This window comes from Podarcis filfolensis (genome assembly GCF_964270895.1).
Source record: "Podarcis filfolensis genome assembly, chromosome: 4".
NCBI classification, from domain to species: domain Eukaryota; kingdom Metazoa; phylum Chordata; class Lepidosauria; order Squamata; family Lacertidae; genus Podarcis; species Podarcis filfolensis.
In genome coordinates this window covers 50,461,524-50,485,228 of record NC_139607.1, presented here as the reverse complement: position 1 = coordinate 50,485,228, position 23,705 = coordinate 50,461,524, and the positions used below count along the sequence as shown (strand labels likewise).

At 41.3% G+C, this 23,705-nt stretch overlaps 1 protein-coding gene across 1 annotated transcript in view; it reads right to left on the bottom strand.

Annotated features, from left to right (window-relative positions):
* DSCAM (DS cell adhesion molecule) overlaps window positions 1-23,705 on the bottom strand; it is a 312,391-nt gene that overhangs the window by 28,381 nt on the left and 260,305 nt on the right. Inside the window, exons 22-31 of the mRNA XM_083608743.1 lie at window positions 21,955-22,072; window positions 20,689-20,852; window positions 19,918-20,016; window positions 17,712-17,900; window positions 15,240-15,530; window positions 12,246-12,422; window positions 9,885-9,915; window positions 7,408-7,523; window positions 4,550-4,699; window positions 2,410-2,607 (exon numbers count right to left, since the gene is read on the bottom strand). Coding sequence (XP_083464869.1) covers window positions 2,410-2,607; window positions 4,550-4,699; window positions 7,408-7,523; window positions 9,885-9,915; window positions 12,246-12,422; window positions 15,240-15,530; window positions 17,712-17,900; window positions 19,918-20,016; window positions 20,689-20,852; window positions 21,955-22,072 — 1,533 coding nt within the window. The remainder of the gene's footprint in view (window positions 1-2,409; window positions 2,608-4,549; window positions 4,700-7,407; window positions 7,524-9,884; window positions 9,916-12,245; window positions 12,423-15,239; window positions 15,531-17,711; window positions 17,901-19,917; window positions 20,017-20,688; window positions 20,853-21,954; window positions 22,073-23,705) is intronic.

The window sequence follows — 23,705 nt, the reverse complement described above, 5'->3', positions numbered from 1 at the left end:
TTGCGGTGCTCATCTCGCTTTATTGGCCGAGGGAGCCGGCGTACAGCTTCTGGGTCATGTGGCCAGTATGACTAAGCCACTTCTGGCGAACCAGAGCAGCGCACGGAAATGCTGTTTACCTTCCCGCCGGAGCGGTACCTATTTATCTACTTGCACTCTGACGTGCTTTCAAACTCCTAGGCAGGAGCTGGGACCAAGCAACGAGAGCTCACTCCGTCGCGGGGATTCAAACTGCCGACCTTCTGATCGGCAAGCCCTAGGCTCTGTGGTTTAACCCACAGCGCCACCCACGTCCCATTTCATCTGGTAGGAAGGAACAAAATTTCTGTAGAATGTGGCTTTCCTAATAGAACCAAGGTTAGTATTGAAGAAATCGTATTTAAAAGCTCACATTCTAAAGCCTATTATTATGATTGTTCTGTAATGATGAAATGCCTTAACAGAACTTTTAGATTGTCTCTCTCTTTGGCCCCAGGTGAGATTGTCTGGCTTGTCCATACCCACTATCTAGTCCATAAAATAATAAGGCTTGTTAGTGAAATATTTTGAAAGCATAGCTGGATACCTACTGGAGTGGACCTTTCATACCTCCCAGCTATTGATGTCTGGACAGAGCTTCTTAATTGGCTTCGGATGGCTGTTTTGATTGACATTTGGTACTGTCACTTCAAGCAAGGGTTCATTATTGCTTACCTCCCTGGTTCTCTTACTGCCAGGTGGCCCAGGAAGGCAAGTCTGAGAGTTACTGTAGAGCTGACTTGCTCATTTTTTTCATTCATATTGAACAACTTTCACAAATCATTTTAGTTCTACATCCTCCCAGAAGGATGGTTTCTCCCACCTCCACTAAATTTGTTCCAAAGTATATCACCGCCATTAGTTCTTCATGAAAATTGCTAGGATTTTAGGGTGAACTTCTAATAGACATGTATCATACTGAATTGTGCTCAATATATTCAGTTCTGCAGAGAAATTTTTGCATGTTATTTTCATAATATATGCACTGTAATGCACACTTTAGTATATACAATTTTGTACAAATTGCTTGGCTGGAAATTCAGAGAAGTGCACATTTCAAATCATGGCTGGACTACGATTTGTATATTACTTCAGTAAATGTGAATTAGGTAGGTTCACCTTTAAATGTTAATTGGATTGAATTTCTCCCCCATCCTTATAAAATATAGCCTTTTGGCTAGAAAACTTTCTTGAGTATTTGAAGAGATACCTATCGCATCTTGGAGAAGGTGATACCCCTCCAACTTAAAGAAGAGGGCAGAAAGAGAGAGAACCCCCTCCAGCAATTTCCATTTTGATGAGTTTCTAGCTGGAGTTAATTACAGCTGGGGGAGTAGGGCTCAAAAGCAGTTCCCTTTGGACCTGCTGACTAGTGAAAGAACTTCTGTTTGTGCTCCATTCTGTATTTTCATGAACAACAAATATTACAAATGACAACGTAAGTCCCCGGTGTCCCTTCATTCAAAGGGGAGAATTCAACAATAGAGTGGTACCTCAGGTTAAGAACTTAACTCGTTCTGGAGGTCTGTTCTTAACCTGAAACTATTCTTAACCTGAAGCACCACTTTAGCTAATGGGGCCTTCTGCTGCCGCTGCGCCGCTGGAGCACAATATCTGTTCTCATCCTGAAGCAAAGTTCTTAACCCGAGGTACTATTTCTGGGTTAGCGGAGTCTGTAACCTGAAGCGTATGTAACCCGAGGTACCACTGTACAGTATTAGTATATGCACTTTTGGATGAGGGTGGGGTCAGATTTTTTAGTTACAAAAATTCAGCCTGGTAACAGTGAGAGCAAGTCTCAGGGCTCATGCACTTCCATGTCTCTCAGACCACAAGAAGAACATAAGGTTCAATCATGCTGTATTCTTTGGGTCTCCACAATGCTGTCCTACTGCAGTCCTGAGGAAAATCCCTCCTCTGTTTGCTTTAGGGCAATGATTGCCAAACTTGGCTCTCCAGCTGTTTTGGGACTACAATTCCCATCATCCCTGACCACTGGTCCTGTTAGCTAGGGATGATGGGAGTTGTAGTCCCAAAACAGCTGGAGAGCCATCACTGCTTTAGGGGAAAGCCCCCCACTGGTACTAATGGGAATTTCCTCCCAAAGCCAACAGCAACTTCAGAAGATAACATTTCCTCAGGTCCCTCAGCACAGGAGAAAATTTAAATCCCCCCCCATCTTCTGCTATCCCACTAAATACAAGCCCTCTCCAACTTCTGCCTGCTGCTATTAACATGTGGAAACAGCTCTAAGGGTTAAAATATAAAGATGCATTGTCGTATCTGGTTGGGTGCTCAGTTAAAATCAAATATGCTACATCAAATACAGCAAATGTCCTGTTCTGATTATAATGTTGTCTTGAATCTGAAGTCTAGGAACAAAGATTATACCTGTATCTTGTGATGGGCTGACACTGTAGCTGTCACTTTCTTTATCCACTGACCCTGCTGCCCTGGGTGTTGGTAGCCTCCAGTCTGTTGTTAAGGTGTGGGCTGATATTGTGGGATGAGGTCTGTTGAGAGTCCATTGGCTAGCATATCTGTTGCGAGCTGTGGGCCCAGCTTTTGCATTCCTCCTTGTTGTAGGATCTGCAGTGAAAACACAGAGGTAGTGTTGGCACTGAATACTTGATTAGTCAAGAAAAGAAGCTGAGCGACTGGCTGAATAGAATTACTGCTGAGTGATGGAGCCTCAGGACGGAAATGAATATCAGTGGGGCCTATCTGTAGACATATTCATTTATTATCAATTTCTATCAGCATCTATGATATATAAGTTTCAAAGATATTCTAAACCTTTATTATTGCAAGTATGGCAAACCTTTGACCCTTCAGATTGTGCTGAACTACAACTCCCATCAGCCCCAGCAAGCATGGCTGATGGTCAGGGGTGAAGGAAATTGTAGTTTAGCAATATATGGAGGGTCAAAAGTTTCCTGCACCTGCATTATTGGTTCATTTTTCTTGGACAAAGCTTGATTTCCAGGCAAGTGATCATTTTTTTGTATCATGTGGACTAAATACTGTTTGAGGATTTAAAAAAAAGCATTATCTAGAAATCAATAATTAAAGAATTGTGTCCGATGTCTAATACCCATTTCCTTTTTTAAAAAAAATAATGGGTGGGTATGGATTTTGTGGAAATAGTATTAGGACATTAAAGCAGAGGGAAAAGATTTTTCTTTTGAAGCATCTGAGAGGGTTTTCATAGAATCATAGAGTTGGTGTTACTAAGACTAGGATATAACAGTATTAAAAATATAAATTCAAACTTATTAAATAGGTTATTTGATTGGGCTCTTTTTATTATTATTAAAATAGAAAAGCCACTCCTTTTACATTGCTTTGAAACTATTTAAAAAGGAGTGAGTTAAGGATAAGTAGTCATAGAAGGATTATTCATGATTCATCCCTTCTCATTGACAGATTGGCAGGTTTCTTACTTACAAAGTCATTTAAAAATGCAAACTGTCCATATGTTGTTCACTGTTTGAGATTAGGCTAATAACCAGCACACACACGCATAAAAAAGGGACAATCAGCAATAAAAATGGTGTCCCATCTTTTCTGTGGAGCAAAGACAATAGCTAGATGAATAGCTCAGCAAAACAAAACCACCTCAATTTAATGGTATGCCACAGCTTTATATATTGATTATGCAATGCATTTTGTAAACTTCATATAATCAGTGCCAAAATGTTAGGAAACATTCCACGCATTAGCAAACTATACTGGATTCTTGTCAAAATGAAAAACTTCAGAATGATGTATCTGCTTACTCAGTATCTCCTCTGTGCAATGGGTTTTGTAAATCACACACAATCAAAGCCAGACTGTTGGGAAATATTCCAAACGTTGGAAAACTTATTGGATTTTTTCTAAATTTAAAAAGCTTCGACTATCATACTTGCTTGCTGATCAGTATTTTACATTGCAACCTCACAGTAAAAGAAAACTTACAAGATCCAGTGCGGAAGATGGTGGATCAATTTCTATTGGTAGGGAAGGGAATCAGCAGCAACACATAACTCAGGTGTTATATTTTCTCTAGAATGCAAGGACCTCTGCAGATGGGTCCAAAATATACTCATTATTCAAAGCAATGAAAAAGTGCTAGCTCTGATCCAGCACCAGTGTGGCTGCATCCCACCCCACATTATGTACTGGGGTGGGGGGCAGGGTGTGGAGAAGCAGGGCAAGGAGAACTAACCCTGCTGTCAAACATTGTCTTCTTCCCATATTTTAAGGTATGTGCCAAGACATGGAAAAGAGGAGCACACAGCCTCCAAAGAAATGGAAGGGAGAAGCAAATGCAGCTTGCCAGGTGGAGTGGAGCTTCCTGGCAGATGAGTCACTGTCACTTACCAGGAAGGAGAGAGGGAAGACCAAGCAAGCAGAAAGGGCAGGGCAGAGTATAGTGGCACCCTCTCTGCTGCCTCGCCCTGTACCCTCCTGGTAAGCAAAAGACTTTGCAGCATATTTGTTTATTTTTTATATTAGAACCACAAAACAAAGTGTTCTTAATACTTACTTGTTCCTGGCCGGGCATCAGAAACGTCTACCAGTGGTCCAGTGGCTTGTGAGACAGACTGGTAATGCACTGTGTGTGTAACAGTCAACGACTTCTGTTTCGATGTCTCCCCAAAATCAGCATCAGTTAACAAGACTGTAGATCGATCATCTGCGAGAAAGGCAATGACAGAGCAGAATATCTTAATGGTGTCCCACTTTTGGCTGATTTTCTAAGAATGAATGAATGAATAACACTTCTATAGTCTTCACTACATCTTAGAATGTAATAACCTGGCAAATGAATTTTGTCTCGCCTTGCTTTTGCCCAGAGCTAATTAACAAGGGAAGAGATCTTTTTTTCAGGTGAGAAACTTTTTTCCCACCATAGTAAGGACTAACATGGAAAGTACTGTTTACTGCCAGTATGACTCCTCCGCCCCCAGGATATATGAATAATGGCAAAAAGGCAAGATGTAAAAGTGATGCTGCGGTGATTATAGAAATCGCAGAAAAGTGCACTACTTCTGCATGCCATACGCTTATTCATGCACTGGCAGCTCCACAGTACATAATGGCATGTGCCTGGAAGAGAAATTATTGCCCAAAATGGCTCTGTAAACTTTCCCTTTTCCCACACAGTCCTGCAGTACCCTATTTTAATAGTATCAATATCAACTTACTCCCTCCCCCCTCAAGTATATTATCTCTTTATGAGAGAACACATCAACAAATACCATTTCCTTCTGACTCAAGTTGATAGCTTTCCTTTTCCTTTTAAGCTATAATTAGATACGGGGTGTTATGGGTTAAGAAAAATAAGCACTTTAAGTAGGCGGCAGAAAACATAAAAAGATGACAATGGGTCTGTTCCAACCCTACAGGAGTAAATGGTGAACCACCCACTGCCACTGAAGCTTGTAAAAACAATCTATTTCTATGCATCGTACTATCAGGATTGACACATTTAACTTCCACCTACATTGCTGCAGTCTCTACTGGATAGTCTTAATAGCAGTAAGAACTACAGGGAATGCAAACACTGAAGCACCGTATGACTTTTAAATATATTTTCCAGACAGGCTGCCAACGGTGGGACAATCAAGTATTTCCTAAACATTTCCTCCCCGCCCCCCGGATAAGAAACCATTAACATGAAGAACCATGCATAATAATACTAAATATACATTTTGCCCAAAAAAGGTCTTAAGTAGGATGAACACAGTTCTCCACCCCTGGCAAAAAGAGCTGCCTCTTTTCAAGTTGGCAATAAAACCTCTGGGCAATGAGCCATGTGGATGCTCACCAAAGGTCTGGATCACGGCTTGCTACTCTGTGTTAGACACAGCCTATTACAGAAGCAACGACCAGGTTGCATCTGCAGCAGCCACACATTTAAATCATGCCCCCGCCAAAGCATCATGGGAACTGTAGTTTGCTAAGGATACTGGGAACTGTAGCTCTGGGAGAGATAAAAGGAGTATATGCAATCTGCATCTGCACTACAAACTCTGCTGCCCATGGATTGCAACACAAGGGTAAATCCCCCCCCCCCCGTGATAAAGCTTGGCAGCAGAGAAGCAAAATTAGGAAAATAAACAAAGTCGAAACCAAATGCAGGATTAGCCATTTTTAAAGCGAGCCCTGCCATCACTGCACTTTTCCAAGAGTTTGATCATTAGGAGTTCTGTGTTCCCACTGGATGCCCCGGCTTAGCAATTCTGAAAATCTGGGTTCACAAGGTGAGCCACCAGTGTTCAACTTTAGAAATCCTGATCCAAGGAATGATTTGTCTAGGGATTTTCTGACAGCAAGGTCAAGTGCATAAAATGTATTAAGGGCTGAGTCTATACTTACCCAGAGGCCTGCTGAAGGCCACAGGAAGAGATGCTTGACCAGCACACACACACACACACACACACACACACACACACAGATGTCCACTAGTGGGTTAAGACTTATGTACCTAGAGGTCCCCCAGAATGCAGGTGGAAACAATGGTGGCTGGTGCCCATTGGGAATAATAGGACGGAAAGCAGGGATGCTGACAGTAAGGTGGAGCCAGAACTGATGACAGGTGGTGTCAACTAATTCTACCTCCCCCCCTTCTTCCTCCATCCTACAGAAATCTACACAAAGGCAAAACTGATAGACTGAGGAGGAAGCTGACAGTCAGTGCCATCCCCTAAGCTGATTGTAAGTTAGAAGGCAAGCAGGTGGGGACTGACTGTTGTTGATGGGGCAGTGCCCCATTTGCCCTAATGGACCAACTTCCATGGGGTGGAAAGCTCCACTGGCACAGATGTTTCCCCAGAAGTATTCAAACTGTAGCGGGGGGGGGGGGGGACACACATGTAAACTGACCCAACCTTTTCCTTTCTATGGGCTGGATTCAATGATTTTCTAGGGGAAATCAGGTCTCTTATGCTGCACAATAGGGCTCTTTGTCCCCTCCCCTCATTGTCCCCCAAATTGGCTCAGGGTGGGCTTTGGGGGAAGCCCCAGAACAGGCTGTGGGCTGAGGAGAAGGGAGATCATTCATCTGGCAAGCTGAAATGCTTCTACTGACAGAATATGCTGCTTGGTGCCATGTTGAATTCCTCCCTCCATGTGTATCAAAACCATCCCAGCCACCTTCTTTGCAATTTTCTTCTTGAACTACAGAGCTTAGTCTCACTGAAAATTTTTCCATTTCACATGCAGTACTGAGTCAGGACTTTTATCATCAAAACAAAAACAAAACTGTAAGGAAAAGTATTTGGAGGGGCTATTTTCTATTCCGTAAATGTCACTTTTTGTAATACCTTAAGAGAAACAACACAGAGCTAGTAAGATCCTCTTGTTGTACAAAGGCACCTCATGAGCTTATTGCTGGCTTACCAATGGTTTCCATTGTATCCCTCTCTTCAATCAGAAGCTGAGCTCTGGGAATATCTATGTGCATTCTGAGGGTCTGCTGTTGCTTATTAAGTGTATCCGATGTCCTTGTGTTTTTACTAGAAATCAGAACAACAAACCAAACAAAAAAAAAAGAAAAGAAAAAAAAGAAAGCAAGAGGGGGAACAGGCATTAAAGTCGAATGAAGAAATTACCTAAATTCTTTTATTAGTTTAAAAGCAAAATAAATACTTTAGTCTCCTATCGCTATCAGTGGGGTGTTCAAATAAATGCTTTTCATTAGTTCTCCCATGTGTACATACGATATATTAGTCTAATGCTGAAGCTTAGAAAAACAGGAGCAATGGGAGAAAATAAGCCTTTCCCCTTGAGATTCTTTTTGAAAAATACAATCATAAACTCTTATTTCTCCCTTCCTTCCATTTCTTAAAGACAAGCCTAAAAACCCCTTTGTTCAATCAGAGGAAAGGTGGGTTTTATGGCATTGTATTCTTACCATAAATTGGCATTGACAAATATTAATCAACAGAGAAACTGGACATTTAAAAAGTGGTTATTTATTTACACTTATATATGGATTGCAGTAATTGCTTCTGGTTCGCTATTTCCTTTCAACACACTTTGCTTTTTGTTCTGTTGACACTGCAATAATAAAATTTTAAGAAAGCAATCCAACCACTGTTCCTCTACTAATTCCCAGCATTGGGGGACAGAGATAAGAAACAATTAGTATATTATCACCAAAGCTATTATATTCTCATTTTAAAATGTGTGCACTAGAAAATTAGCCTTGGAATGAGTTATGAAGCTAAGAATTTTACACACACACATCTCTATATCAGAGGTGCAAAGTAACCAACAGAATTGCTTTAGATCTGTAGCACTTGGAAGCAGTCTGAATTGTACCCTCAATGAACAAAAAAGAGAGGGTACTGTTATTTTTAATTATTTGTTGAGAAAAAAGAACTGGAAAAAGTAGGCCACCCCAATAGTCTAGCTCTGATGCTTATGCGCTGCTCTCACAGCCAGAACTCTGAGAATGACAACCCACATAATAAAGAAAAGCAACTGTGTTAATTTGCTTCAGCATCCCAGTGCTGCTTGAAACTATTGTCTTTTTCTATTGATGTGAGTTCATCTATCAGTCTTGACTCTTCCCTATGCCTTGTGTGCTGCATGCCTTTTTCTCTTAAAAAAAAAAATAAATGAATAGAGCACCACACGACAGTTTATCTATTTGCCCATTCTTTGTCTTACTACAGGGGTAAGGAAACCCTTCTCAACCCAAGAGCAGGATCAAGAACTGGCCCACCCTCCCATGGGCCATTTTCGATAGGTGAGAGAGACTGCCAATTTTTCAATCACCTGACAACAGGTGACAACTTCAAAGAGGTTTGCTGTCAGTATCAATTAGCTGACTGGTGCTGACAGACCTTTTGAAGTCCGTTTTCAGGTGTAGTCTAGATCCAAACCACTGCAAAGGAAAAAATGTTCATTAGCAGGCACAGTTTGAATCCAAGCCATGTCTGCAAATGGACAACTTCAAAGGGTCTCACCATCAGCAACAGTCAGTTGATTGGCACTGATAGTGAGCTCCTTGGTAAATGGATTGTCAGAGCCAATCAGCTGATTGGTGCTGACAGCATGCATTCAAAGAGGTGCAGCTCTCAGTGAACCCTGCTTGCCAAGGAAGGATCAGGAGTGCTCTTTAAGCTCCTGCTTGTTCCTTTGCAGCTGTGTCTTTATCTGTCCCATATGCAAGGCTCCATATGATGTCAGGTGTGAGCCTAGTGGGCATGCTTTGGGGGAAAAGGCTTTACAGGAACCTTGTCTGGCCTAATTAGCCCGGAGGCTCCCCACTGACGATTTATTAAAAACAACAACAAAGAGAAATATTTAAAAAGATTTGCAAACCTGTTAGATGGATTTCAGGGGAAGAGGGGTACATGTAAGATGTCACTGGCTTTAGGCAATCAACACTGCTCCTAATATAGCTGGCTTCTAGTGCAAATATGCAGAGCTATTCCTTCCTGTCCTACGTTGTGGAATGCCCTCTCATCTGAGGTGCACTTTCACTGACCTTGATTTTTATTTGTTTTCTATGATTGGATTAGTGATGGTAACAATTATGTTGCTTTATTTATTGGATCAAACTGTATGAAATCCACCCTGGAATTGCTTGGAGAAGAGCAGACTATAAATACATATATCAAACAAACAAAGAAACACCATACATGGTACTTTGAATCCATGCTCGTCAGCAGAACTCAACTAACCACATATCTCCTCCAGCACCACACAGACTATAACGTGGAAATCTATGTTGAAAATTCCTTAGAATAGTTAAATGGGATGTTTCCTTAACACATGCTATGCATTTTGGAAAGGTCCCAGTCCTGATCTCAGGTTGATACTCCTGTATCACAACCAAACTGACAAATTGTACACATTATTCTTACCTCATAAGCATTTCAGCCAGACTCTTTGCATCTAGGGAAAAACGGGAAAACTATTAACACTGCATAAATAGCTCATTAGTACTGCATGTTTGTTCAATTAACCCATTTTTAAGCATTGTTGTCTATTTAATATTATTTTTCATGGTGATGGGGGATTGGATGTGGAAGAAGAAACTGAAACTTAATCCAGTTAAAATGGTAATACTGTTGGTTGATCAAGAGTTTCAATATACAGCCTTGATTGGACAGGGTTGTACTTCCCCTGACGTCAAAGGTTTTCAGTTTGGGTCTGCACCTCACTCTTTCATTTCTACTGGATGACCACGTGGCCACATGATTACCAACTTCAGCTGGATGTCATGCCCTTTACTGGCAAAGACTGACTTGGCCATGCCCACTCAATGCTGTAGAACCTCTAGATTCTATTGTAATATGCTTTATGTGGAGCTGGCCTAGAAAACCATATGGAGCTTTCAAATAGTAAAAAAAAAGCATCAGTGTTCTTGTCTGGGGCCAACCAGACAAAGTGTATTATTCTAGTTCTGTATGGTTTATGTAGGTTATCTATTAATTTCCAGACTCAGTCGAAGGTACTGGTTCTTACCTTAAAGCAGGGATGGGAAACCTGCAGTCCTCCAGTTGCTCTTGGACTCCAACTCCCATCTTCTCTAGCCAGCATGACCAATGGTTGTAGTCAAAGACATCAGGAGGACCACAAGCTCCCCACCTCTGCCTAAAAGTCCTCAGCAATTTGGGGGCTGAGTACTTTATGAACCACCTTCTCCCATGAACTCTGATCAACTTCTTAGGTCCCTCTCCAAATTCCTTTCTCCTGACTGAAGCTTGGTGGATGAATACATAGATTGGGGTCTTTTCAGTTCTGGAGCTTATATTATTATGCTTAAGTATTATTGTTACTACTACCACTTGCCAAGGAATATTTTTAATAAAGAGAAACAGGAAATAATTTGGAACAAATAAATTATGAGTGCATATTAGAAAATATATAATGCAACTTATTCAGAATTTGCGATCAATTTTATAGCAACATAGTAGCATGCCTGTGACAAAAAAATCTGATATGAAAACAAACAAAATATATCCTGAAAATGGCACACATCAGTTGCTGAATTTGCTTCATCTTTCTACTAATTTATCATGTTTGTAAAAATTAGATACTTTCTGAAGCAAGCAGCATGCAATTTATCTGAATCCCCCCACCCCCGTATTTCAAAATTTTCTGTTCTTTAACCATTTCCTCCTGGGATTACTTCCTGCTTTATGAATCCATATCAAACACTTCTGATATCCTTAACAAGTTAGCAAATGAGAGATGTCAGTGTCCCCCAAAAACAAAAACAAAAACCATTGTCCAAATTAATGTAACAGCAGCATAAAGGTGGTTGTTTCAACATCACTGCTTTTGTTGTCTTTGAAACTTAAGAAGCAACAGTTGGAGACAGAGTGGGAATTATGTACAACTGCATTATTGATAGGTAGTACCTCATTCTTATGACGAAAACAAACAAACAAGATCTCCAATAGTAAAATATCTGATATTGCAAAGAAAACAAAATTCACCAATCTCTAAACTTCAAAAAATACCTGCCCATTATTTTTCTCTTTGTAAACATAAAGGATATACTGCTGTGCGCTCTAGGCTCTCTTTTGCGGATCATTGTGCTGAAACATGCAGATGTTTAAGGCAGAGTTGGCAGGGCATACAACTTAAAGGGCATGGGTACACAGCACAGTCCCTGTCACACATTCAGAAAAGTGTGAGCACGTCAACTGAAAAGGGATTTGGGGTTACAAGACAAGGAGAGTTCAATCTCCATTGAAACAAGTACATACCACAGTGCAGCAAATCAACAGACAATGTGTTGATGCTTATTTTAACCAGGTAAACTGGGTACTACAGGGCGCTTCTTACATTGCAGAAATGGTCTGAACATTGCTCAGCATGACTACCCAAGTGGCCATTCAGAACTCCAATGTTGGACTCCATTTCTCACCAGCCCCAGCTAGCATGGCCGAGAATCAGGGATGCTGGTATCTGGAGTCCTAGAACAACCAGAAGACCACAGGCTAGCCATCCCTGTTCTGTCCCGCTTCCCTGACAAAACTGGGGGCTCACACCATATGGCAAATATTCACATTGTACGCTTCACTGAAATGCAATAGTCTTCTCAATAATGTTACCATAGTGCAGTTAGATGGAGCTGCATAGAAACATACAAAATGGACCCTACTTGTTACAAGCTTCTGACATCTCCTTAATCTATATATACAATCTCAGCTAGACTTTCTCGGTGAGGTGACCAAAATACATGTAAGTGAGTAATGGGTGTCCATTCTTACCTCTGAGTCTCTTCAGTCTCTGTTCCCTCCTCCTCCTTCTCACAACCAGCAGAAGCACAAAAAGCAGCAAGACCCCAACCAAGATACAGGAAATGGTCACCAGCATCTTTAGCCCTTCATTGGTTGCCAGACCTTCCTCACTTTGGACAACTGATTTAATGAGTGGAGGGATCGTACCTGGAAACAGTGTCATGACATTAGATGCCTATCAATGAAGAGAAAAGGTTGGTTTTTAAGTGACTACGGTGTACAGAAGCTCACCTGTAAGAGGTTTGATTAATTAGGAAAGCTTCATCACACTAACTTTTTATGGGCTATTTTAAGGCACACCTGTCAACTCTACCACTTCTAGTGAAGAGGCAAACTAGGAAATGTTAATTGCCTTGAAATAATGTTGCTCTTCTTTATATGTTCTCTTCCAACAGATGTAAAGTGAAAAATGTGCACCCTTCAATCAAACCAATTAAATTTCATGCCGGAGGACAATTCTTGGCTTGTAATGCTCAGCTCTTCTATCTGAGGAGAGCATGGCAAGCTCCTGAGATTTATATTCCTGGGCCAGGAAATGTGAGTTTCAGTGATATTACTAAGTCCCACCCTTCCCTGGAGTTAGCAAGGCGAGAATAAAAAGGGATGAAAAATGGCAATTGAGAAGTTGCCCAAGAACCTGACTCTCTGCTATGAAGGCTTCTGGATATGCTTAGAATCTGCATTACCAATGAGAACTCTGGGGACTGTAGGTGGTTTTTTGTTGTTGTTGTATTAGTTCCTCCTGCTTCATTGAACAAGGGGAGTACAGTTCCCAGAGTTCCCACTGGGAATGCAGATTCTGACAAAGCATGGCTTTTCAAGCACTTCCAGCCACCATTTCCATCCCATCCCCAATGACAATTTGGAAGTGCAGGACAGGAGTAGAGGGCTGACACCAGGCCACTATCAGCTGAGCCAAACATCAAAAGGTGATTGTAATGTTGCCTGTCTGAAATGGCTTGATAAATGTCCATTTCTGAAGGCCCCCTGCTTTCTCAAAATTAATTGCCACCACTAGTTAAGAGAACAAAGCCTATCAGCTTGTGTCAAAACACCCTGCAAAATGGCTCCTCTGCTAGTTAATAACAAAAGAGCCTTGGAAAACCTGAATCTCTTTGCACACCATCTTATTCTTTTCAAGGGAGATAATCTAAATTTGAACTGTCCCCTGTTTCATATTTAGTCTTGCAAGCAGATCCTTCAACACATTTGAACTAAACAAGCGTTGTCAAGATCAGAAAGTGTAAATTGAATGTAATAATATGGTTTATTCCTATCTTATTATATAAAGTCTGTACTAGCTTCCCTATAAAATAACCAAAGCAATATATAATGAAGTGTTTAGAACATTACAATATGACTAATTTTGGGGCATAACCCTTTCTTCTGTGACTGCTGCTGGTAATGTTGACGGAATAATCTCTCCTCCATTCCTTCTCTCTCTTTCTCTCCTCTCTCCCTGTCCCAGAGAGAGAGAGAGATAGATTATTGCTGCATACCAGCCTTTATGTAGGAGAGGAAGTTGGCGTGTGTGCCCATTCCCTTACTGGATCCAGCCCTACCTCTCCTCCTGAGAGCTCCAGTTATCAGGTTATTCCTGCTCCTGGGTTCCTAGGAGGACAGCAAGAACTGGATCGTTTCAGGGTACACAAGCACATCCCTGCTCCTACAAAATGGCTAATGATATCAGCGACACAATTCCAGAGTACATAGTTTGAAAACTGAGCTCTTTAAAAAAGAATGTTAGCCCTAAAACTCTGGTGACTGAGAACTGAATATCATACTAAGAGATCTCGGTTATTTGCTGGGCATATAATATACACAACCTGTTTCCCTAGATCTGGGTCTGGGCTGATCTCTCTCTCTCTCTCTCTCTCTCTCTCTCTCTCTCTCTGTCTCTCTCTCTGTCTCTCTCTCTCTCTCTCACACACACACACAATAAACAAAAAATTAGACATCTAAGAATTTTCATGGGGGGGAGCTCCCCCTGAACTGTTTGCAAGAAGAGATGTAACATTAAAGTGTTCACTCTCTCATACAACTCAACACACCTTCCTTTTTCTTATGAGTGAAATTATGGGCAAACATTTCACTATATTGTGGAATAAATTGTGATAAAGTTGACAGGTGCCACATAGCATTGCTTTGGGGACCAAAGTTAGTACCAGCTTCTCCAAGCCCTGCCTTGAGTTTAAATTCCCCAGGGAGGCTTCCTTGGTGCCTTTGTTACATATCTTTAGGCAACAGGCAAATACATTCCTCCTCTCTCAGGCCTTTGGCTAATTAAATAATCGATGGCATTTTAAACTGGGTGTGTGTGTGTGGGGGGTGTTATTGTTTTCATTAGTTACTATAGTATGTATTTTTGTGTTTATATAGTAAACGGCTCTGTGATCCTCAGATGAAGGGTGTATTAAAAGAAGAAAACATTCTAATACAATACAAATAATTTCTCTTACATCTTAGGGGATCTAGAGGAAAGCGCTTTGACTTGGATTTTGGGGTATCAAAAGAAGCACTGGATCCAGTTCCTAAGACTGACAATCCTTGGTGCCAGAACGAATATTTATGGTGGTTTAAGGGTGAGGAGGAACCCCAGTCAGGGCATTTGTTAATGTGAACTGCTCAGATTTGTTTTGCTGGCACAGTGGGAGACATGGATTGAAAGGGAAGCCTTCTCCTTCTACACTGGAACATTGTGCCAAATCAAGCTGTAATTTCACTGGAAAGCGCGGCTATCAGAGAAGCCTGCCATAAATTTGTACAGCTCCTTGTGATCCCCCCTCCCCTCCATGTGACAAGAGGCAGATGGGATTTCAGACTGTAAACACCTTTACTGTTTTATCCTCTAGCTGCTACAGATGCCATATTGCAGCACACAAAATTAAATGGCTCTTAGATTATGTGAAATTAAATTATTTATGATCATTCTTCATTAGGCACCAATTAAATGAATGCACTTACTCCCATCATAGTTGAGTGTTGCAAATTTGGCCTGCTTCTCTGCACAGCCGGCACTGTTACAGACCCTCATCTGTAGCTCATACCAGGTTGCCTCCTGAAGATCGTACACAATGTATGATTTGGTAAGAGAGGTTCTCTGGGCTGTTGTCCACACTGTGGTGCCAAAGGGCCTGTATTCCAGAGTAAAGGAAGTGATTGGGCAACCACCATCATTCCAGCCAATAAGGTTCAACCTTACTCGAGTGGTGTTAATACTGGCAAAGAGTTCTTGTTCCTTTGAAAACTGTGGCTCTGCAAGAAAATACACATGCAAACAGAAAGCTATGATAAATGGATAGCAAAACAGAGAGATTTTCACATTTTCAGTGATAGTTGCTAGGTAGATAGAAAAAATTAGATTTATTGAGAATAAGTTTAATTATGAAAAAAATGTGTATTGGCAATACGTAATATGAATTTGAAATATGGAATAGACGGGAAGTTGGGTCTTTAGTGTTAAGACCAATAGATGTTTTATTGTTTGCCAAGAAAATTATGTGTCTATGGTTATTTTTGTAATTTGTGTGTAATTTGGTATTTGTGTTTTTGTGTGTGTTTTTTTCTTGTTGTATAAATAAACATTTATAAAAAAAGAAAAAAAAGAAAGCTATGATAAATGGATAGCAAAACAGAGATTTTCACATTTTTCAAATGGGAGACGCACATTTAACTTGCAAGATGCAAACATTAATTTCTTTTTTTATCCTTATATAGTAATTAAAAAGTCAGCTATTTGTACTTCTTCCTTTTCTGTCAATATTTCTCCTTTTACATGTCACCACAGATTTTATGGTCAGTGCTAAGAGACCCTGTTTGCCTTGTGTCTTCAAGCATTGGCTTCAGTGTGCAATTCCAGAGATGTGCCTCAGCATCCCTTGAAAAATTGCAGAAGTTGTCAGGGTGCAAAATTCTACAACTGTTCACTGCAAGCAAATGCTTCACTTAAAAAATTAAGAAAATGGTAAAGTCTCTGCTTACGCAATGGATCTTTGGCTGCAATGCTAATCCACTGTGGGTTGTGATCCATCACTTGAAGAATAATGTTACAGGGAAGTAAGTGATAACTGGGTCTATGATAATAAATAATGGCTGTTGTATATTCATTTCAATCTGTATGTGGGCTTTTAGCAAGGCTATATATTCTGGTCTAACAGGACCATTCTAATTCTTGCATCAGAAGCTACAAAGTTGCTCGTGTGGTTGATCTGTGTCTTCGAAAACGCGGAAGTGTTTGGTGTGCCTTGCTTAGGTAAACAAGGGAATCCTGTTAGACCAGAGGAGATAACTACAGTTATCTGTAGCCAAGAGCTTTTGCTTATTCTGTTTCTGTTTCTTAAAGGTTGACCTTATAGTGACTCTAATCATGAATGCACTAGGACATCCAGGTTTGCCAAAGTCAGCAGAAAGAGGCCAAGCAGAGGTATGTTCTGCCATTTCTAAGCAGGAGTAGCTGAGGTGTATGGACAAGGCATAGTTTATGTGGCACACATACATCAAGTTTGCAGCAGACTATAGCAAGTTGTTCAAGCCAATGACTGATACCTGCACTCTTGATCCCCCCCCCCACAATGAAGTCATCTTTTCGCTGGATTTATGCATGAGAAGAGGGCTGAGGTGGAAGCTCAGAATTGGCCGCAATTCAGCTGCTGCTCACCCAAATCTTCTGCTGTCTGAAAGCATCTACCAATCACTTTTTGAGCTACAGGTGACATGCTGGCTCAGCCATTTACTCTAAATCTAGCATGCACTGTGGTTTCTCCAGGATGAAGCAATCAGTTTCAGAGTTTACATCTCTGATGGCTCCCTATATCCAAGAGTGCTGCTTTTGAAAGGGAACCCGGAGGATGCAGTTAAGCAAGGATTCCAGTTAGGATCTTCAGTATTCTGCCTGAATTTCTATCTATATGAATTGACCTTAGCATTTTAGTTTTGGCCAGCAACAACAAAAAATCAAAAGTTTTGAACAGAACCTAGGGGCCACTGTAGGACTGCTGATATTAGGGTTGTTGGTTTTGTTTCCAAAACTTAGCTTCTTTCTCCACTTCTTCCATACTCAGCATTCTTTTCATATTCACAATCAGAATTAAGAAAGCATTTAGACTATTATACAAAAGTGAAGAAGTTGCATAAAGAGCACTGATTCAAAAATGTTTGGTAACTTTGAGAGCCCTGGAAACTGCCTTCATTTTCATTTTTTTCTAATATGAACTTTGGGAGCGGGACCCCCAAAGTGGCAAAATATCCAACAGTTAAAAGGATGTCAAGACTGAACAAGCAAACTGAAAGTGTCAGACCATAAGACACTACAAAGCCAGTTCCGCTGCGGTACTACATAATGTATGACACAGATAAGTGGCTATTGACCTATTTTAGAATCTAAATCATGCAACTATCACTTGTTTTAGAATAAAGACATGCTACGATTTCAAGTACCTTTCCCAAGTGTTTTGGCTTCTATGATTTCACTGATGCGTCCTGGTCCCACTCCATTCTGAGCAGTCAGTGTGAACTTGTACCACGTTCCACACTTCAATGTCTCCAAGCGGTAGGAACGTTCACTGGGGCTAATAGGGAAACTGCCCCACTGCTCGCTGTTATCCTCCGAGTACTGCAGTATATAACCTGCCAAAGATGCAAAGATATCAGAATTAGAGTAGATGGTCAAAAGGTGTGAGGAAATAAATGAATCACAGGAAGTTTCTGCATTGAAGTATTAGGGGTCTCCAAATCTATTCTTGACTTGCCCACATGGTAATGTTTCTGGACTGAGACAATCTCCTTTGCAGCCAGAGACCAAGAATGCTCCTGAACTCTGGAGCAAAGGGTGGTTATCTTTCTGAAGACCAGGAAAGGTACAGTGAGGCTAAGATGATAATTTTATTCTAGGTTGGATAGATTGATGCTTGTCTTGTCTTTAATGGATCAGATCCAGACTATGCTAGTCATGCTTCAGTCCCACTGAAATAAATGGGACTGAGGTTAGTCACTACTAACTGGTATTGTGTGTTTCAATGGGATAAACAGCCTGATTCCCCAGGCTGAAGGTACACAGGGGCCCACATGGTGAGCATTGTGACAGTGGTGTCCCCATAGGAAGTAGGCATGCCAGTAATTTGGGCATGTGGCCTACTGCACATAACTCAATGTGCAGGGTGCCACACATCCAAAATAACTGCATCACAGATTTTCCAAGTGATTGTATTGCTCAGAGACATTGCAGGGGCGGATGAATTAACTCTGTATTAAACTACTGGGAATAGAACAGAGTACATTTTTACAGAGACTACTAAGTTGCCCCCAGGGACCCCTGTTTCTGTCCTTTGGGCAAAAGCATGTTGCTCTCCGCTGAAGTAAGGATACAGGTAATGCTATTGCAATTTCATAAATGTATGCACCTCTTATCAGAAGAACAGCTGCTAAATTAAGTATATAATTTTAAGCAAAAGGGGAAGTCATACTGACATGCAAAGTCCATTACAGAGATATAGTATGCTAGAATCATTTTAGGCCCACTTAGATAAAAAAAAGAACTAATGGGCAGGTTATACGAAGACTGAGCTGGAGGAGACTTGAGGTTGTTACAACAATCAAAAGTTTCCCAATGGTAGCATTTCCTTCCCCCCAAACAACCATCAAATATCTAACTATCTAGAGGAACTAACAGTATTTCCTCTATTGAGGACATTTTAAAAGAACTATATAATACTAATAATTTATTATTTATACCCCACCCATCTGGCTGGGTTTCCCCAGCCGCTCTAGGCAGCTTCCAGCAGAATATTAAAATACAATGATTCATCAAATATTAAAAGCTTCCCTAAACAGGGCTGCCTTCAGATGTCTTCTAAAAGTCCGATAGTTGTTTATTTCTATGACATCTGATGGTAGGGCGTTCCACAGGGCAGGCGCCACTACTGAGAAGGTCCTCTGTCTGGTTCCCTGTAACTTTGCTTCTCGCAATGAGGGAACCACCAGAAGGCCCTCGGCACTGGATCTATGCTGACAGATTCTGTCCTCTGCCATGTTGGAAGGCAGATACAGACAGATAACATAACTTCCCAACAGATTTGCACCTGTAATTTAAAACAGGTGGAGAATGTAATTCACTATGTAATGAAATTTCCCAAAGGGCTGCTGAGAAAAATTCATTTAACAACCTACTCTGACCAATACATTATCCGTTTTCTCTTAGAAGATGCTTACCCATATATAATACCACAAGAATTAGAGCAGAATGGCAGGTTTTGTCTGAGAATTGTAAGCATCTGTTCAGTTCAATTTTAGTTTAAACTAGGCTTTACTTGGTTGTGCCATAAGTTTTAAATAATCCTATTTTATTTTTCATTTTTCATTATTGTGTTGTCTATTTTTATTTGACTTGATATATTGGATATTTTTGGAGTATATTTTAAAGTTCTTGAGGCCAACGTCTAGTGCAATAAATTTAATGATGATAACTTGTACAAAACAGTCTTATCTTCAATAGTCACTGCTAGGCAGGAGGCCTGGATAACCTACCACTGCTTTCTCCTACACAAATCTACCATGGTGACCCACTACTCGGTATCAAGCTAGAATGTGTGAATCACTTCTTTGCAATAAAACATTAGCACTGAAAAATGAACCTGGACGCTGTTACCTCGAATAGAGCTGCCACCGTTATCTCCAGGGATCCAGGAAAGGGTGATTGAGGAAGATGTGGTTTTGGACACAGTAAGTCTCGGCTGGTCTGGTGGAACTAGACAGAAGTAGTTAACAATTAGTGCATGACTTCAAACTATTCATAAAGACATCTATTGAAGAATTGTTTGGGGCTGGGGATAAAAAAAGCAAATCATATCTGTCAGCGTGTCTGTTAGTTTGACATCTCCAGCTAAGACTAAAAGACAAGTTCTCTTTTTCTGAGATATGTAAATACTATATAATTTTATCTGTCATTTCTTAACCTTAACTTTGCCTTTGACTTTCCTATCACTACAATTCCTGAACAATCTCCTTCCAAGAAGCAGGGGAAACATATTTCCACTCCCTATTTATTACTTGAGGAAACACTGTACACCACTGTCACAAATCACTAATGGGGCACAGCAACACTTCTGGTGATGTCAGTGAAATCGCCAGAAAACTGACAATCGGTGCTAATGTCAAGTAGCAGCTAAAAAAAATCACTGAAACTTTGTCCCCCTACCCCCTGAGAGGCCTGTTCTCTTGCAGAGTAAGAAACCATGTCACATTGCTACCTTTTGTTGCAGGTCCCACTTGTAATAAGCACCAAATTCATAACCTGAGATTAGTCAGGGTGCTAAATTTCATTCTCTGGAGTATCCTCAGTGATGTAAGAGGAATTACTGGAACAATAATCAAAGTGCTGTAATCTCACAAATAGTCACAATTAAAACAGTTTTCTTACCTTGCACCTGCAAATTCAAAATGATTTCATCTGATCCCCAGTTGTTAGTGGCTACACAGCTGTAATATCCCGAATCTTCTGCTTTCACAGTACGGATGACAAAGCTGCCATTACTAAAGATGCTTCTTCGCCCATCAATCATCACTAGACTGGGTGTCCCGTTACTACCTCACAGGAAACAAAATTCATACATTAAAGAGGTTACAACCAACATTACTCAGGAGTGGCAATTTGTAAAAGCGCAGGAAAAAGCAATTGCCAAGCAAGAACGTCTCCTAGTTCTATAACAGGATTAGCCAATGGGGTGCCACTCCCATCAGCTCCAGCCTGTGTGCCAAAGGTCAAGGATGACGGAAGCTGTAGCCCCCCAACAACTGGGGAGCGTCTCGTTGGCTACTTGTTTTAGAGGCTGATAAAATTCATAAAGGGCATTTGAGTGTTTTCCATGGCAGGACATCTATAATGAAGAATATTTTGTAAAATACGCTGGTAACAAACAATGGCTCGCTCCTACAGGAGGCAGTGATGGCAACCAACTTGGATGGCTTTGAAAGAGGATTCGATGAGAGAGCTATCAATGGCTACTAGCTACGATAGCTGTGCTCTGCCTCTCCAGCTAGAGGAAGCCATACTTCCAAATCCCAGTTGCTGGAAACCATGGGAGGGGAGAGTGCTCTTGTTCTGCTCCCTGGCTTCCCACAGGCCTCTAGTTGGCCACTGTGAGAAGAGGATGCTGGACTAGATTGGCCTGATCTGGTGGGCTCTTCTTATGTTCTAACTTCTTCCCACCCACCTCTTTGGGGAAATGAGTCAGGGAGAGAAAGTTCTGACATTCTCAAGCCACTTAATGGTTTATAGAGGGGTAGAGTGGGAGTTAGGGCTAGGGGCTGCGTGTTGTGAGGTTAGGAACCCCACACACCATAGTTTCAGGAGCAAGGAAAGGAAAAATGACACTCTTTTCATTTTACAGTTCCCAGAACTGCACGCGAACTGCTAACCTCCCCTCCCCACAAAACCCCTATACAGATAAAATGCTCAGGTTTCATGCTAACAGCTCTTTATTGCTAGCACAGTAAAGGAACAGGGTGGGGAAGGGGTGTCCTTTATCCCTTTCCTGTTGCTGAAATTTCATCCCCCCCCCCCCCTGCGAGAAGCCTATTCTTTTACAGAGTAGGAACTCACTGCATTCTGCATCTGTTGCAGGTCCCATTTGCAATCCCTCCCCCCCTTCCACCACCACCCTCCTCACACAAAGTTGCTGGTTACCTTTCTTTCATCCATTTGACTGTAGGAGCAGGGTCTCCAACAGCCTTACAAGGCAGGATGATGTCTTTCATCCATGGGGTTGTTACTGTGCCGCTGAAGGTCAGAATTCTGGCTGGAGCTGAGGAGTGAATCAGAAAAAAGGATTAAAATGCAGTGGTGTGGCACCATATTCTTCAGAGGTGTGGCCAGGTGTGTGTGTGTGTGTGTGTGTGTGTGTGTGCGCACACACACACCAGGAGAAATTTAATATTTAAAGCAAAAGTTAAAATGCTTCTGGCTACAATTATATGAGGCAAATTAACTTCAACCAATATTATCACGCGGCTTAAAGGAACACACAGAAAATATGATCAATGTTGAGATGGCAGGGGAGGGAAGGGACCCTGAAGGTAGCTGGGAATAAAAATCCTATTTAATTCCTGATCCCCTTGTTCTGTACTGGAAGGAATCTGTGAAGATTGCGCATGTGCTTATGGTAAGTGGCCTTCAAGTATAGCGCATTTCAGGTGACATCAAAAGTACTCAACTAGCAGCATCCTTGTCCATTCCCTGCCCCCATTTGCCAACATTTCATAGAATCATAGAATTCTAGGACCCCCAATGACCATCTAGTCCAGCCCCTTGCAATGCATTTATCTCCCTGTCCTTCCATGTGCTTTGAAACGGCATAGCAAGAAGGATGAACAGAGATGAAAAGTAACCCATGGGTGGCACTGAACTTAGTTTTAGTCAGAGCAAGCCCACTGAAATCAATGGAAGTGATTAATGTCTCATCCACACTTTCTCTTGTCCCGTGCCTAGAAAGCATGGCTCTCATGGGTTTTCTGCTTGCCCTGCTCCTTTCCCAGGGAAAACAAACACTTTAGCTTTAAATCAGAATGAATGGCAATCTGCAGAAATCCTGACTGCTGTTTGCTCCAACTGAGCACAAACGAGCAGTTTTCCCTGGGCGAAAGAAGAGGGACAAGAGAAAGTGCTGGATAAGCCCTAAGTTAGGTCCATCAATTGCAATAGGTTTACTCTGAGTAAAACTCAGTCGAATACCACCCCATGTCATGTGTCCCTGCTCCCTTCCTCCTCATTTTTCCTGTTTCCAAATCTACTGGGTTTTTTTTGTCCCTTATAGCACAATAATACAGCATTGACTTTGCATTCCAGACCACCCTATCCACTGTCCTTACCAAATCCATAAATAGCATAGCTGTCAACTTTTCCCTTTTCTTGAGAGGAATCCTATTCAGAATAAGGGAATTTCTCTTTAAAAAAGGGAAAAGTTGACAGCTATGATAAATAGGAAGGAAGGAAAGAAAGGGTGGAGAGGGAAGGGATAGCAGCCATAATTGCTATCTTCCCTCTCCAGAGGCATAACTGAAAAAGTGAATCGCAAGTGGGCAGAGTGCTGTTGTGCTCATGCCCAGCTTGCAGGCTTCCCACAGGCATCTGGGCCATTGTGAGAACAGGATGCTGGACTAGATGGGCCATTGGCCTGATCCAGCAGTCTCATCTTATGTTCTTAGAAAGCTCAGAGGGATGGGGGGAGGGAGCAGTTGGCAGCATCACAACCACAGGTGCAGGTCATAATCACATCTACAGTTTATACAAAGAGTTCCAGGAATTTCTTCCAGATTAGGTCACCTATGTCCAAGGCTTTGTGCCTGCCAAATAAAAACTTCTCTTTGATTCTCAGTTCTAGCATATATATTTATTCTTGCAAGACCTGCTCAGGATTTCCACTCTTGTGATACTATTTT